The sequence below is a fragment of the Phalangium opilio genome, unplaced genomic scaffold (assembly GCF_054372755.1).
Source record: "Phalangium opilio isolate 3A_F unplaced genomic scaffold, DU_Popi_V2 ptg000077l_1, whole genome shotgun sequence".
Taxonomy (NCBI): domain Eukaryota; kingdom Metazoa; phylum Arthropoda; class Arachnida; order Opiliones; family Phalangiidae; genus Phalangium; species Phalangium opilio.
In genome coordinates, this window is record NW_028324185.1 from 8391178 (window position 1) to 8406987 (window position 15810).

General features: G+C 36.6%; 1 protein-coding gene across 1 annotated transcript; it reads right to left on the reverse strand.

Annotated features, from left to right (window-relative positions):
- Window positions 1-791: 791 nt before the first annotated feature.
- Window positions 792-3541, reverse strand: LOC149657556 (uncharacterized). Its single transcript, XM_089844700.1, has 5 exons — window positions 3411-3541; window positions 3237-3345; window positions 2563-2793; window positions 2150-2356; window positions 792-1112 (listed from the first exon to the last, which is right to left on the reverse strand). The coding sequence occupies exons 1-5, from the start codon at window positions 3539-3541 to the stop codon at window positions 792-794; spliced, it is 999 nt and encodes a 332-aa protein (XP_089700826.1).
- Window positions 3542-15810: the final 12269 nt, after the last annotated feature.

Here is a 15810-nt window from a genome sequence, read left to right on the forward strand (position 1 = left end):
GCAGATATTCGCTGATTTGCTTCTGTTTAATTCTTTAAGATCAAAAATATTCATTGTTTTTAAAACCAATTATTTCTCGCAGTAATGTATAAAAGTCCTGTATGTTACTTTTAACACATTCACGAAGTATTCAATGTTTTCCCATTCCGTTTCTGTCATATGAAACGTTTCGAGGTCGTTGTCAGTTTGTGTTAGCGTCTGAAGCGACTGAAATAGAAAAAATAACATTTGTCTAGTTTAAAGCAGGACTAGACCATAACATTTCAAGTTACTGCTTTTAAACGTAGTGCCCTTTCTAGCATGAAAGCAGTTGAATTCCACCTTGTTTTGACGTCAAGTACCATTTTAACATCACCCAAACCATTATTAATATTCAACTGACGTAATGATTCCTCTTTAAGATAATCGAATCTTCAAAACCGTAGCTCGAATCTATTTATAAAAACGACTTAATGGGTAGTGTTGGACATATTTTTTAAATCCCTGTATATTTGGCCTAAATTGAATTATGTTAATACCTACGTAACATATAGTAATATGTTGCGTAAATTTCTAATTTCAATTTACCATAGACCAAATATGCACGGTTTCTAAATTTTGTCCATTTGGTCTCAAACCAACAGACCATTAGAACGATGGTAGAATTAATGGATAAAATGTCCTAACTAAGTGCATTTTCAAATGGAAAAGACCTCAATAAATCAATTCCACAACAAAACATCTGTCTTGAGCCCTTCATTGTACAAGAGACAATGCAATAGTAGACTACTCCTTTCAAGAAGGGCACTTGTTCATTCACAATAAATTCCATGACAGTTCATTAAGCCTAAACGATTGGCACCTGTATTTACCTTTGCAACACTGGTACCAATTGAATTAGCATTAGTGCTGATGAGGGATTCGTCATCCGGTCCATAATCGACTTCGCTATCGTGCTTTGGTGTTGTTTTAAGATGATCAAGTATAGCACATACAGATAAGTGTATAACATGCGCCACGCACCGAATGCGATGTCCGCCGTTGAATCTGAGCCCTAAAGTGTCACTTCGTTTTTCTAGCTCTTTGGTGAATGTCTCGTTGTTCGAGGCATTATCCATTGTAATTGCCAATATCTATACGGTGCAACGTCAGTAAATTAATTCAATAAACCGGATGTCCATGTAACGTCACACAATAAGCAAACCTATGTACGATTGTACAGAGAAACATGTTCGTTGGCCATTGAGGATAATGATAGACATGCCCAGTCAGCAATGTTTGATGAAGCTTGAGTTTCCCGAATGAGAGATTAGGAGAATGAAGCTTTTCCTACATTGCCTCTTCGCATTTCTATTATTGGATTCAATGGTTGGCGGAACATTATGGAAGCATTTTAAGAATGTGCTTATTGCGTGCCAGTGTTCATTTAGGTCCAAATGGACGGAATAACATTTGGTGTTAAAGGTTATTCATGCTCATATGACGAAACATTGGTGCTACTTTCTTCCTTTGAAGTGTGGTACATACATAATGTTAGTCACATTACGTGAGATAGTCGTACAATGAAAGGTGTGAAAAAGAAAATTCCTTCATCTAAGGAGTACCAAAAAACACAATTGTCTTGCCTGGTCCTAATCTAACCTAGGGTTGGTCTGGAATGCCCTTCTCTGCGACGCGTTGTTGGATTAGAACCCGATAACACGAGGTGGTTTCTAGTACCTTACGACGGAACTTGTGGAGGTACAGTTTATTGACCTCTCAGTAGACTATCCCTGTTGGACGACTATTATCCCTGGACGGATTCGTACAATAGAGATAGACCCCGGTTTGCCGTTGAGTTCACAGATTCTTATAGCGCAGTGGCCGCTAAGGAAACCTATTTCATCTAATATTATTTAATATTATAACTTGGTGATTAGGGCAAATGGTGTAAATTTGAAAAGCTCATTATTTTATAAGCTTCATCGAATGTATAAAAAAAACCTTATTTACACGTTTTCCTTTACCGTAAGCGACAAATTATATTGATGTGTAAAGGAAAGACTTCGGTGCGCGTCTTCTGCGCATGACAAGCACAGAAAACTCTGGTTAAATGTTTCCAGTCTAACGGAACTTAGATCTCTGCACTTTGTACGTAGGTTTAAAAGACAACATCAAACAATATTCATACCCTTGTAACCTTTCGATCATTGACTAGTTCTAAAAATCTGTCACACATGTTTAACCCCGTATGGCGCGTGGGAAAATAAATAAATCCAAGAAGTATGTTATGCAGAGTCCATATGTCCGAGATCCAATGCGCCGTTACGCCCATAAATGGAATGCGATTTGGCGAAGTCCAGCAATCCATAGTGAACGATATTTGACAGGAAACATTCTGCTTAAAATTGGGTCAATTATGTATTTATGTTATAAAAAAATAATAAGCCTATCAACTATACGACGGTGGTCTAAATCTAAAGAGACACTGTGCATTTATAACACTATGCTGCTCGTTTGTTTCTTCAGAGGGAACACGTTCAAATACACGCATTTCGTTACCTTGTTATGGAAACATGGCGCATAGCTTTAATAACTCCTTACCTGAAAACCAAGCGCAACTTTAACTACTTCTTCTTTGTGTAATTTCAAGAGTTCAGACTTGATGGTTTTAGCGCTTAGATTGAGGCTGTCGGCCACAACAGAACAGTTTGGATTGATGGAATACAACAACGCTTGGAAATTGGGATCCTCCGCGACATCAAAAGGTTTATCTGTTGATACTATCCACTTTAGCAACTTCATTTTAGAATCATCAATAAACTTTGGATCTATCTACAAAAATCATTGAAAATATCGGCATTAAATTTTGATAAAAAGCTTTGCAAGTTAAATATGGCCCCTTTGTTTCTTTCTAGCCTTTACACCTAAAACAAACGAGGTAGAACTAGACCCTAAGTGATTGGCATTAATGAACTTTTGCTAGGGACTGCTGATTGCTAAGAGACTAATTGGATTTGGGATACTGTTTCAAAGAGCCTGGATCGCATTACCAACTTTGACGGTAAACCAGTTCCATTACGCTGTAATTTTTGACAGACGTTAGTCTTCACTTTCAATGACTGCCGACGAAACCCCAGAGTGAAACAAAGCTTTAAAGGGGTTCCGTCCGAGGGGATAACTATTACCGGTACTGACAAGCTAAGGTTCTTAGCATTATAAACTTTACATAAACTTGTTGCGGCCCTCCTAATTGCATTAGTTTTCAAAATATTTACCGTTGTTGTTCTTCTGTTAGTAGATAGTTTTTCTGGATGTTTCTTTTCTATGTGGTACCATAAATTGCCAGTGCTTATGTTCGCTCGTGACCCTTGTGTATAAGAAGCCCTACATACCAAAGACATTAGAACACCGAAGGCTTTTTAGAGCTTGATCGTAACATATTCACATACGTGTCGCAATATAAGCACTTAGCCACTTGTTTCGAAACACCATCCGCAGTCGTTTCAACACAGTGCTGGTAATGATTCCATACAACGCTTCGAGTATGCGGCACGGTACTTGATGGCTGTGCCTCCGCCATGGTAGAAATGAAACCCGCGCCCGATATCAACGTAACGCTCCGCTTATACACTAGCAGTCAATATCGATCAAACTGAACCGAACACGCCGCGCTTTCAAATGTGAATAATATTAAAGAAATGGTTTTGTTTGACGTTTCGTGTATGTAGAAATAACAGCAGCATGTGTAAAAAAACTACAAAGCTTAAATGGTTTTTTACTCATAAAATCAACTGGCCTATTTTTCGCTGCAGATACTTTTCTTTTTAAACAATTTGTCGTTTTTTAAAGAAAGCAATTCATTACTTCTAATAAAAAGTAATGGTTTTCTTTATCCATAAACAATTATGGAGTTTAAAACCCTGAATACCACTACACCAGAACAAACTGTAGGTATTACAAACAAAGGTTGTGTAAAAGTGAACATTTACACAGAACTAATTTATGCTCGAACAAATTGATCTAAACGTTAATGAAGATAGGCTTCTTCACATGAGTAAGTGGAATAACGATTTCGAAATCTTTATTCGGTTAAGATATGCCTATCCAACTCCGACCACTAGCAATGATCGGAGCAGCGCCGAAATCTAATACTTTTAAAAATTAATTAAAAATAGTTAAGTTATTAAATTTATCAATATCTATATATTTTTGAAAACGTAATTTTAGGTTCTATCTGATTTAAAAAAATGAAAGCTTTTCATTAGTAGTCAAAAGATAGATTCTATCCCTTTAAACGGCCTCTGTACCAAATATGTCTTCCACTTGAGTTCGAAGAATGTCAGAGGCCGGTTTTTCTAAACATATCTATGGAAATGTGAAGGTTAGCATTTTATAATAGTATATGATATATCACTTAACAGATTGGTCTCGATTTAATGGCATGATATCCATGATTTGACCATGCTCAGTCACTTGAGCCATCTCCAAGGCTGGCGAATCTTGAAGCACCTGATTTTCACGTTCACTAGAATGTAGTGGCTCGTTTAACAGGCCATGCTAAATAGAAAGAAAGGTAACAGAGATAATGACTATGTGCTTTACAATATGAGCAAGTTAAACTTACAGACGTGCTTGGAGCAGTATATGCTATTTCTTCCACCTCCGTCTTAATGTGGTTCTGAAAAAGGAAAAAAGAAAAATGTTTTAACTATAGAGTTAGATAAGCAACACGATAGCAGCACTTTGCTTTGATGATGCTAATAATATTACCAAAACATTCAGGATCTTTTCAACATTTAGATCAGGCACAAACCTTTGGGCTTGCTTCACAAGGAAAATCTTTAAACGATGCCGAAATTCTCTTCCTGATGGAAATTTGTTACCCCTAGCGCGAACACACGAGAATAAACTTTCTAGTGCATTTTGATTGAAGCGCCCAGCCATGACAAACTTGAAACCCCTTCGACAAAGGTAGGTATTCAATTCTATGATTGACAGTGATGCCATTATAACACCAGTTTGAATTGGCTTCCATGCTTTAGCAATTTTCATTCCTTCAAAAAGTCCTACCACTTCACGTAAATATTCAATATTGCTTGCTTTTAACGATTTGCCTTAACAACGACCATTCATTATTTGAAACCAGTTATGCATAAGCCGACAAAACCAAGCAGTTCGATACGGGGATGCTTTGAAAGTTATAAAGGAAGGTAAATAGTTTCACTGTAATTTTGGTGTTCAAAGTAATAGTTTTACTATGTTTAATTACAATTAAAAGTATGTCAAAGCTTGGATTAGGGCCATTAGGCTAAAATATGGCCATACCATTATTATACATGGAAGCTAAGCCTTTGCCAAAATAGCGCAAAAATGTGGTGTTTTGGACATTACCTGTAACAATTTTGACAAATCTCTGTCATCCTTACTCTACAACGTAACCGAGAGTTAAGAGAACAAAGGATAATAAACATGAAAAATCAGAATTATGTTTACAAAGGTCTTCTCAAATATGCGCCGCTTCCCCAGTGATAGTGAAAGTGAAAAGCTACTACAGTGGTCTAGAGCTCCCTTCATTCTCCTATTTCCAAACAACCAATGAATCAAGAGACATTTGCAACGTCATAGTGTGAAAAACAAGTTGGGCGCTATTTCGCGGCTAGTTTGAATTTCAAAATATCTAACGTACTTTTTACCTCTCCGTGTGACGTAGTCCAGGAGAGGTCCTGTAACGGCCGTGTCTGTCTGTGTGTCTGTCTGTCTGTGTGTGTGTCTGTCTGTCCGTTGTTACACCCACGTGACCGCGTTCGCAGTTTGCGTATCGGAGCAAACGTGTTCGCCATTTCCGAACTGCTTTCACAGTCACGGAAATGGCTCCTCTACTTGAGTTCTCACACCACCATATTCTGGTCTTTGTCCATCCAACACGGACACCAGTCTGTTCTAATCACCACCATCTTCTGTTCTTTGTCAATCCCACATTGTCACCAGTCTGCACTTACACTGGCTTCTAACACCACCATCCACTGGTCTCCCGTCTATTCCACATAGACATCAATCTGTATTATTGGCTTCTACTCCATTATCATCGTTTGGTTTTAGGATATACGCGGCGATCAGCTAGGGTTACGAGAAACGTCTAGCCTCCCTAAGGTGAGATCGCCACCAAAGGTTTTCGCAATTGCGCTTTTTCCTTACTATTATAATGGAAACGAATCGTATATATACCCCAAAATTTGAAGAAAGCGGGCAAGAGGGGTACCCTTCACTTTAAACGTCAATATTAGCAAAGTTTGAGATGATGATAGGTATAACTTTATTTTAAACGATTTAACTATTATTAATGTTAATTATTGAAAATTAAAATAATTAAAAATAATTATATTTATTTAAATATTAAAGATAAACCTCTCGTGCAAAGAGAGAGATTATCATTGCCTCCTATATCTACCAAGGCCCGTGCATGCGATATATTTCCTTCATTGCCTCCTATATCTATCAAGGCCCGTGCATTGTGATATATTTCATTCATTGCATAAACATAAGCGAGATTGTTTTGGGAAAAAAATACTGCTTCCACTAATGGGTTTATACTCCTTGTTACTGTTGTATAGAGTAATCATAAGAAAAGCTTTAAAAATGACGAGAGGATAGACCTTTTTTATCCACATTCAAAAATATTTTTTGGTGCCAAGATTGCTTTAAAAAATCCAAACGGTTAGGCATTGGTAAAAAAGACAAATGATATTTTTCAAATCTAATGAGATAACGCCCACCTAGTTGAAAATTGCCGTTTTTTTACCGCGGGAGCCATTCTTAATGAGAATTTCGATGCTAGTAGGTTGTCAATTAAACTACCGGTATATTATTGTTGTTGGAAATTGGATATTAAGTCAAATTAAGTGGTTGTAAAGAGCCAGCAGGTTTTTGCCACTTCTTTTTGTGAGTATTTGATTTTTATATGTAAAATGGAGGAAGATAATGTTGAGAGTAAGGATGAAATGCGGAAGCGCAAAGCGCGGGAAAGGATGAGGGCAAAAAGGTCGACGTTTTCATTGGATACTTAAGGTTATATAATCTTCTCGACACGGAGAGGTAATATTTTGGTTTTCCCGACTTGTCTTAATTTTAAACGTTTTAATTCGATTTTTTTTTGGCACACATAATTTTAGGCACATTTTTTTACCTAAAACTGCCCTCATCTTGTACTAGTCGGAAAACGTTGATCCTATCCCTTTAAGGCCTCCTTTTCAATATGTCCAATGTGAACAGCGGTTTCCACCGCAGCAGCTGCATCGGTATTTAATAGTTGTTGCGCAAGAGGCACTCTCATCTTCTGATAATGTGTTGGATTAACATGTGTTAGGGTAAGTTTAGGCGCTAGTTTCAGTTCTGAAGTTGCCTGAAAGTATATGAGGTGCTTCAAGTACTTAATGTCAATATTTTTGCAAGCAAGATTATATTTCGCAACACATTGCTATGGCAGCTCCAAGACATTGACCAGAATAGAATCTCGAACACTTTTCAAAACATGAGGTGGATCTGGTACTTTAAAAATCTTGTTCTCTGGATTGCACGGGTGTGTAAAGTGGTGTTTCTTTTCATTATATGACACCTTAATTCCTAGGTCACGATACATAGCCATATTTTTAGGGCCCATGTCACTTACTATCGACACAACGTTAAATTCAATGTCATGAAGGCATTTTATACAGTCCGTCATGAAATTCTTCAGAACACCGCTGTCTATAGTTGTTGCCAACCAAATGCCAACCAAGAATGTAATTCCATTTGGAGCAAGCAGATCGAACCATTACCACTAATCCCTGGGTAGCGACTGCATGGTTAGACAATGTTGAATGTCCCAATACAGTTTTTAATCCAGCATCATATTCGTATGACCGCTTAATTTGCATTTCGTCAACCAAGAGTATAACACTTTCTTCCATCTTTGTCATTTTGGGTGATTGTTTTTGCAGCAGGCGCAGCGTGGCACTTTGAATCCCTGGTGGAAATTGAAGCGTCTCTAGATGTTGATTTAGGCACCTTGTTGTTGGAAGTGGATGACTTTGCTCACGTAAGAAATTGTACCCTTTTGTACCAATATTGTACAGAAGTTGTAACGACGATTGTATGGCTAGAGAAGACCACTGTTTGCATCGTTTGCGCTGTTCTACAACGTGATTTATTTGATCCGCAGTGTAGAGTTGCCAAAGGCCGTCATTACTTTCTCTAAGTGGTACCTCGATCTATCGTGTCCCTAAAAGAGTATAGCATGCTGTTTTTCAAGGTCTGTATTCTTCTTCAAATCTTTTATAATTATTTTCAGATTTTCAGAGGCATTCTTTGACTCATCAGAAAACGTTTCTGTCTGTGTTTCGATGTAGCACTTTTGTGAATTGTCAACAGACGCCTTTTACATATTAATACAAAGTTTAGACCAACGCCAAAAGGTTTAACATACATTCAATCTGTTTCATAATCGTGATTATTTACATTTTTGGCCACATCAATTGATTCCAAACGCCGCACTTTAGAAAGTCTTACCATCTCGTCCTGGGATTAATTGCAAAAAATAACTAAAACATCCCTGATACGGTGATACCAAACAATATTGCGACGTTATTAAATCTAAACTTACCATATCATTTCCGGTGTTTTTTCTTTTATTCCTCTCAGACATGGATCCTTCTTTTTGAATTGGGTATGGTGCTCCAATTGTAGGAACTGCATTTGGGAGTTTTCTACCATTTGTGCCAAAGCAATTAGGAGAAAAATGATCCTTCAAACAAAGTGGTTATTTGATAATTATTATTCATTCATTAATAAAACAAGACATTACCTTACAAAGACGCAAGTGCCGATATTTTCCACTATTTCTACCGATAAATTTAAACCATTGTTGTCTAACGTCATGATTATTTGGAAAATAAAATAAATAAACATCCTTTTATGTGTTTGTGCAAGGCGGGAATGCGCATTTAAAAGACATAGTAAATTTTAAATTGAAAATTTAAATTCAACCTATTCCCTTGACTTTAAATTGAATAAAGAAAAACTCATGAACTTGAATATATTCAACTTTATTCTTTAGTAATAAACAACACGTAAGTCGCGTTTAAAAAATGGAGGCAATATTTTTCACAATCTATAAAATAACCCCAATTTTCAGTTTTTTATTACAACTTCAACCAACAATGTCTTATGTAACACCAATGTTCTAAAAACGAAGTATTTTAAATTTCGCGCCAAAGACCAAATTTTCCCGCCATCTATCGGTTACTGTTGGAAGTAAAACATCCAGTGGTTACCGCGCATGTCAATGGGCGGGGCTTCACCTTTCCCCACTCGGTCTATATCCCACTCTAGTCTGCAAATGCTTGCCACATGTCCTCATTGCTCCACAGTAGATCATTTATAAATATTAAAAAGAGAAGAGGACCAAGTGCTGACCCTTGTGGTATTCCAACCGTGGTTTTAAAACTGACGTGCGTAAGTTCAGTCTCTTGGTCCATCCGGCCTAAAGCCTTGCTTAAATCCATGAAGTGTGAGACTCTTGGTTCCACGAAGTTCATAAAAGTAAGTTGGTATTTTTCGATCTTCCTTTACAGAAGCGATGTATGGACGGTGCTAAATCTGTTAGGAACCAGTTGCTCAGGTACTCAGGCATGACATTTTCGAATACTTTTGAAAATACCGAGATGATAGTAATTAGCTTATAATTATTTATGTCGCCTTTGTTGCTTTTTTTAAATAGTGGTACCGCCAAAGATGTATTCCATTTTTAAGGAAAAGCGCCCTGAGCCAGAGGCAAGTTGAATATGTGCAAGAGCGGGATTGTTTATGTCTGTGCACAGGTTTTAACAATAAAACCAGGAATGTTGTCTATGCCGTTGGCCTTGTTAGCTTTTATCTTTCATCAATGTCTTTCTCTGTGACTTGAAGGCTTTGGAAAATCTGAAGTTTTTGCCCCTCATTATCTCTCAAAGTTTTCCGTTCATGTACGCTAAATAGTTGTCTCCTTTGGCCGCATATTTCTTGAAAATGGGACTTGAATTCTTCGGCAATTTTGCCACTGTCTGTGATTGCCTTATTGGTGTTTTCCCCATCCAATCTTACGCTCCCTCAAGCTTTGGGCTTAATCACGTTATTAGCATATTTCCATATGTTTTGAGGATTTTCTTTAAGTTCGTCCACAATTGAACGGCCATGTTTTTCCTTGTTAATCGTTAATCGCCTGTGTGTTTCCTTTCTTAATTCTTGAAATTTTAGCTAGTCTGTTTGGTTATTGGATCGTTTGTACTTCTTATGGAAATACTGTTTTCGTTTTAACGCTTTTCTTAATATTTTAATCCCTTGCGAACTTCTTTAGGTTAAATTAATTCAGAGTTTCATCTGGAAATACTGTTTTCGTTTTAACGCTTTTCTTAATATTTTAATCCCTTGCGAACTTCTTTAGGTTAAATTAATTCAGAGTTTCATCTACCACATCATGCTTCGTTATATCAACGGCTTCGTTAATCGAGTTTGTGCGAAGTAATTCTTCCCACGACTGGTCTCGCAGGTGAGTATAAAGGTTTGTATACACTCTAAGAAAGAAGGGTTCGATGGGTATTCAAACTTGAACGAAATTTTTCATTCTTGAAGAGTTTGGAAATATTAGGCGTTCAATGGTGAAAGGTGTGCTTGATAACACAAAACGACATTGAATGTGTTTAAACCTGACAGTTTGCCTAATACGTTATGAGGTTTATTAACAAAACTTTCATTAAAATTCCAAAATTATCCGTTAATGTCTCAACCATTTACTGTAACATGCTTATTTACCCTAAATTAAATATAAATTGGTCTTTACAAACATCATTTTACAATAATATCAAATGAATTGCGTATTCCACCATTCCCCTATATTTACCTAAGACTTCAAATCGTTGATCCGCAATTATTTTCGGAAAAACATGAATATGGTCACATTCGTCAAGTGCAGTCCCTGGTGGCTATATACCACTTATTGTAAACCGCCCAATGCGCGGGAGTTCGATCTAATGGAATCTAAGCATTTAGGTTACGGTCGAATGGGAATACGGTGCATTGGAAAGAAATCAACACAAATATCGAGGGTCGCCATTATGGGAGATATAATGGTCCGATAAACTATTCAAAACTACCACCTTCAGTATGAGAATTTGTCATTGAAGGCTTTCAAAACTACCAGTAGTATAGGGCTACAGTTCGTACCACGGTAGAGGTATAAAGTAGGTGCGTGGGAACTGGGTCACTGGGTCATGGGAACTGGGTCATGGTAACTGGGTCAAGGGAACTGGGTCATGGGAACTGGAGCGTGGGAACTGGAGCACGCCGCCGCCGCCGCCGCGGTGAATCTTCGCGAGTTCCCCGCGAGTTCCTTCCCCCCTCACCCCCGCGGGGTTTACCGCGCGCGCCGCGAGTTCCTTCCCCCATTTTAACTTCGCGCGTGGCGCTAGTTTCGTACTATTCAATTCCAGGAAAAATTCTATTGTTAAATTTTTACTATTTACTGAGATTTTATACTGAGACTATCCCTTTAGTTTTTTATCCTGAGACTGTCCTTTTAAAGAATTAAGAGGTGTTTTCCCTCGGTAACATCAAACCTTAACCTTTCTGTTTTCATACCTTGCGTGTGACTAATCAGTAATAGGGATTATTTATTCAACAACACGAACTGGCTATAATACGTTTTATTCAATGCCTTCAAATATATATCAGTTTAGTTTTTAAATCATTTACATCGTTTACAATGTAGTTGTAAAGAAATGGTTCATCAATAGGTAGATTAGTACCAAAATCTTTGCGAAACTTTTCAATGACATTATCGTAGTTAATTACTTTTAAAGCTTTCACTAGGTTTTTTTCGACCCTTTCGTTCCAGTCAGTTTCTTCGGACTCGCACATAATATCGTGGGCTATTTTGTTTTGGCAAGAGGTATTGTCGCAGCATTGGGTCATCTCCAATAAGATTTCCGTTACGTTTTTCAGAATCGCTTCTCTCATAGTTTCAACGGCTCTTGTTTTTTCGTGTAGCTCTAAGTCTATGAGGGCTTTAATTTTCTTCAAATAATCCCAACTAGATTGGTTAAAGGAAATGCCCCCGCTTGTAGCGTACAAAATGTTGTATTTTTCTCGACATCCTCTCGTGTATTTTCTAATGTCAAATATATGACCTTTCCGGTTTACGAAGCATTCTAGCTTTAAATTGGTAGTAGTTGGATGTAGCCAGACGGAAAACCTCGGCGAATTTCCTTTGAAGAAAGCGTCGATTTCGTTGGAAAACTCCCAAATATTAGACCAAACGTGTTTCTTTAATGATATTTGTACACGAGTGTCGGTACGTCTAAAATATACCTTTGGGGTCGTGACATTACCAACCCAAACTTCTACTTTCTCCGAAATATTGTGAACTTGGTTCATTTTAAAGCGGTTAAGAAATGACGAATTCGACGTTGAGTTCCTACCTAATATAGTTTTTCCTCAAAGTTCAGGTGATCTCCAAAAAAGAGTAATACGAATGACGTCATATCTAATTCAACCAATCAATGCGCCTATATTATAACTGTTCGACGAATGACGTCTATTATAACAGTTCGACGAATGACGTCATATTTGCCTTAAGTTTTACTCTAATGATACAAACGTTTTTATTGTTACATTGGGACTATTTGTTACAAACTTCTATTGTTAAAGTTAGATTTTTTTTTATAAGCATTTTCTAATGGCATAGAATTAAGGCGATATTTACAAAGTCACGTACTGTTCTTGTGGAATATTTACAAGTCAGCTATATAAAATATAAATGGAAAGACCTTTGTTTGTATTAAGAAGTGCTAAGCTTATTGGCTGACTTAACCATCTGGGTAGAAGGTTTAAAAAACTAACCAATTACAAATTATGTACTAGAACGTTTATAGCACGTGATTTTACTGTTACAAGCACTTCTTGGAATCGGATGTTTCTTAGAAATCAGCTAAAGACGGTCATTTAGAGGTCTTACCAAGTTATCTAAAATTTCAATAGAAAAATGGTCAAAATTTTTTAAAAAAGGCTTTTTGTTTTCAACTTGGTTTAAAGTTTTTGATGAAAATGATTTTAAGTACGAGTGCAAAATATAATTTGTGTGGATATAGTGGTTTCAAGCGTGTAATTTTCGAGTAAAAAACCACGTTTGTTTTTGTGATCATCAACTTAAATAAGGAATACATATATTCACATTGAAAGGTAACATTTTTTGCTATATTTAAATTAGTTTTGGGGTGCCTAGTGTTTGAAATGTGCACTTTAATAAATTTCAAGAAAAATATTCTAAAAGTGAACTATCGTTATGAGTTATAAACGTGCCAGGGTGTTAGCCACTAAAATAAAATCAATATACATGACAAAAATGGGTAATGAACGAAAAATAAACGAACTCCTCCTCCTCTTCATTTAAATTAGCAATGCGTATAGAGCTTCATCTATTTAGTTGTCTTAAACGGCAGAAAATCCAACCCTTTTCTTATGAAACAAAAGTCATACCATCCTGTTAACTGGAAATGGTAGCTGTAAAATCCTTTCGCTAGGAATGCGAGATGTAAAACCCTTTTCTCTAGAAATGAAAACAATGTATCTGACTGAGAATTTAAGTTTATTATACTACAATTTACAATAAATAAATAAAAAAATTAATGTAAAAAAGATACACGAGCCACTTTAGTATGAGTTACCTCTTCTTGGTCTCTAAATGTAAATGATCTACGATTGCTAATAGTATGCCAGCCGGTATTATGCGAACAAAATTCCTCACTATACATATTAAATAAAGGTTTTTTTATGCAATTACTACAGAAACTTTTCTGAACGTCCCAAATTACTTCTACCATCATGTCGTCTCGATGCACTACTGTATGAGTTTTTACCGCTAGATATTTCGTATTTGGTTCGTCCATATCGCTAAAAAAGACAAAACAGTCTCTGCAAACTCTACGTTGGCATTTCCTTTCACCTTTTCTCCATGTTTTTAAAAAATAGTCATATTCTATGTGGTGGTACCCATCCAATAAAAAGAAAGGGATGGTAACTCTATTCCTTTGCGTAGCTTGAAATTGAGCAAAAGTCAAGCGATTATCCACTTCGAATTCAATTTCTGATTCTGTGATCCAAAGCCAATTTGGCATTTCTTCGGGGTATAGATCCTCTTCGCCCAGGTTCCCTCGTTCACCAATAGCTGCTTTCCAAAATACCTGTTCAGATACTCCCCAAAGTTGGCGTGGAATTGTTTTCTTAATATCATTAAAGGTTTGCTCCGTATTAGCTAAAACGAATTCCATTGTTACTACCATGGCTCTAATGGCCATGGATCTCAAAGACATGGGTGACCGAGATTCCATATTGATTTTAAATATATGAAGAGATGCTTTAAAGTTAATAACTGAATGTTGTATGTGCCCTTAAGTTTTAAATTTCCCCTTAAATACCTACTGTTAATTAGATAAAAATATTCGCCAAAAGTAACATTAGGTCGATTGAAAGGTTACTTACCGATAACTGGAATCGAACCAGGATCTTTCGAATTCCATATTTAGCAGCCAATACGCTACCAATCGACTTAATGTTACCTGTGATCTTTGAGTGTGAAACTATAAGTCTATTTTTCCAATAACTACTATTTATACAATGTATGACGGAGGTGATATTAGATTTTTTGGCAAAGGTAGTTTAAGTATAGTAAAGCATATATAAGGCTCATTAGACTTCAAAGTTAATTGTTGCGTTGAGTCATAATTCCAAGAAAAATCCTTCTATGCCAGAACTGCGAATTAACTAAAACGTCATTGTTTCTAAGGCTTGAGTTCCAAGAAATTTTAATTTTATTTAAAGGTATGGTTGTTAAGTTTTATTTCTCTATTCGTTTAAGTATGTAGCGCCAATTTTCCCCTGCTTTCACGTACAAAAGCGGTAGGCATGATAAACTACAAAAATTACCTTTTACACTCCCTTTAAGAAGTCTGAACAATATAAATACCGCACCCACCGCCCCGCGAACTACAAAATATCCTCATTGCTTTCGCTTAATCTCCCCGCTAAAATTAATAAATTCTTCAAAATGGTAAGTAATATATATAAATATATATTTTTGGTACTTTTTCTTACTACCCCATAGTTTTATGTTATCTAGGCTCAAAGCAGCAACCCTTGGGAGACTCTTCAACTACAGTTTAGTCAATCCGAACAAATAGGAGTTAAACTATGCAAGTTTAATAATAAATTATACGTAGACATAAGAAAGTACGCTCTACTCAGAATACCCCTTAAATCGGGGGTATGCATACCCATTGAAATAGTAGACGACTTAGTTAAGGTTTTGAAATTAGCATCTCTGAATAAGTTACCGCAAAGTTCCTGTTTGCCTGGGATGTTGGAAATCGAGAAAATAAAAGAAAAGGGTTGTCTTATAACGAAATATAGGGGCCAAGAGCGCGAGAAGCAACTGGATTTGAAGGCCGTCGATATACCGGAAGTAGTAGAACTAATATCGAGCATCTTGAAGAAGGTTACGTTGAAGTAGTAAAATGTCTGATGATGAACCACTAGACCTTTCTATTTTTAGAGCAGAAAACTTTTATGAATTAGATAAAGTAAATGTAGCCAGATCTAGGAAATTTAACTGTTCATCCTACGAATACAAAATTATCTTTAAAAACCTTGATAAAATATGTGTGACGGAACTATATGAAAAATTGAAACTCATATTTCAATCAATCATTGAGACTATTATCAACGCGGGTAGAGACTACAACAGAGTCAGGTTTTGTGTTAGAAGTGACCAGCTGGAAAATGCCA

Excerpts from the sequence above, each read along its gene's own strand:
- LOC149657556 (XM_089844700.1), bottom strand. The coding sequence starts at position 3,541 with ATGGCGGAGGCACAGCCATCAAGTACCGTGCCGCATACTCGAAGCGTT. Across the intron at positions 2,794-3,236 it reads CTAACAGAAGAACAACAACG|ATAGATCCAAAGTTTATTGA; the intron begins GTAAATATTTTG and ends TGATTTTTGTAG. Across the intron at positions 1,113-2,149 it reads ATGATCGAAAGGTTACAAGG|ATATTGGCAATTACAATGGA; the intron begins GTATGAATATTG and ends TGCACCGTATAG.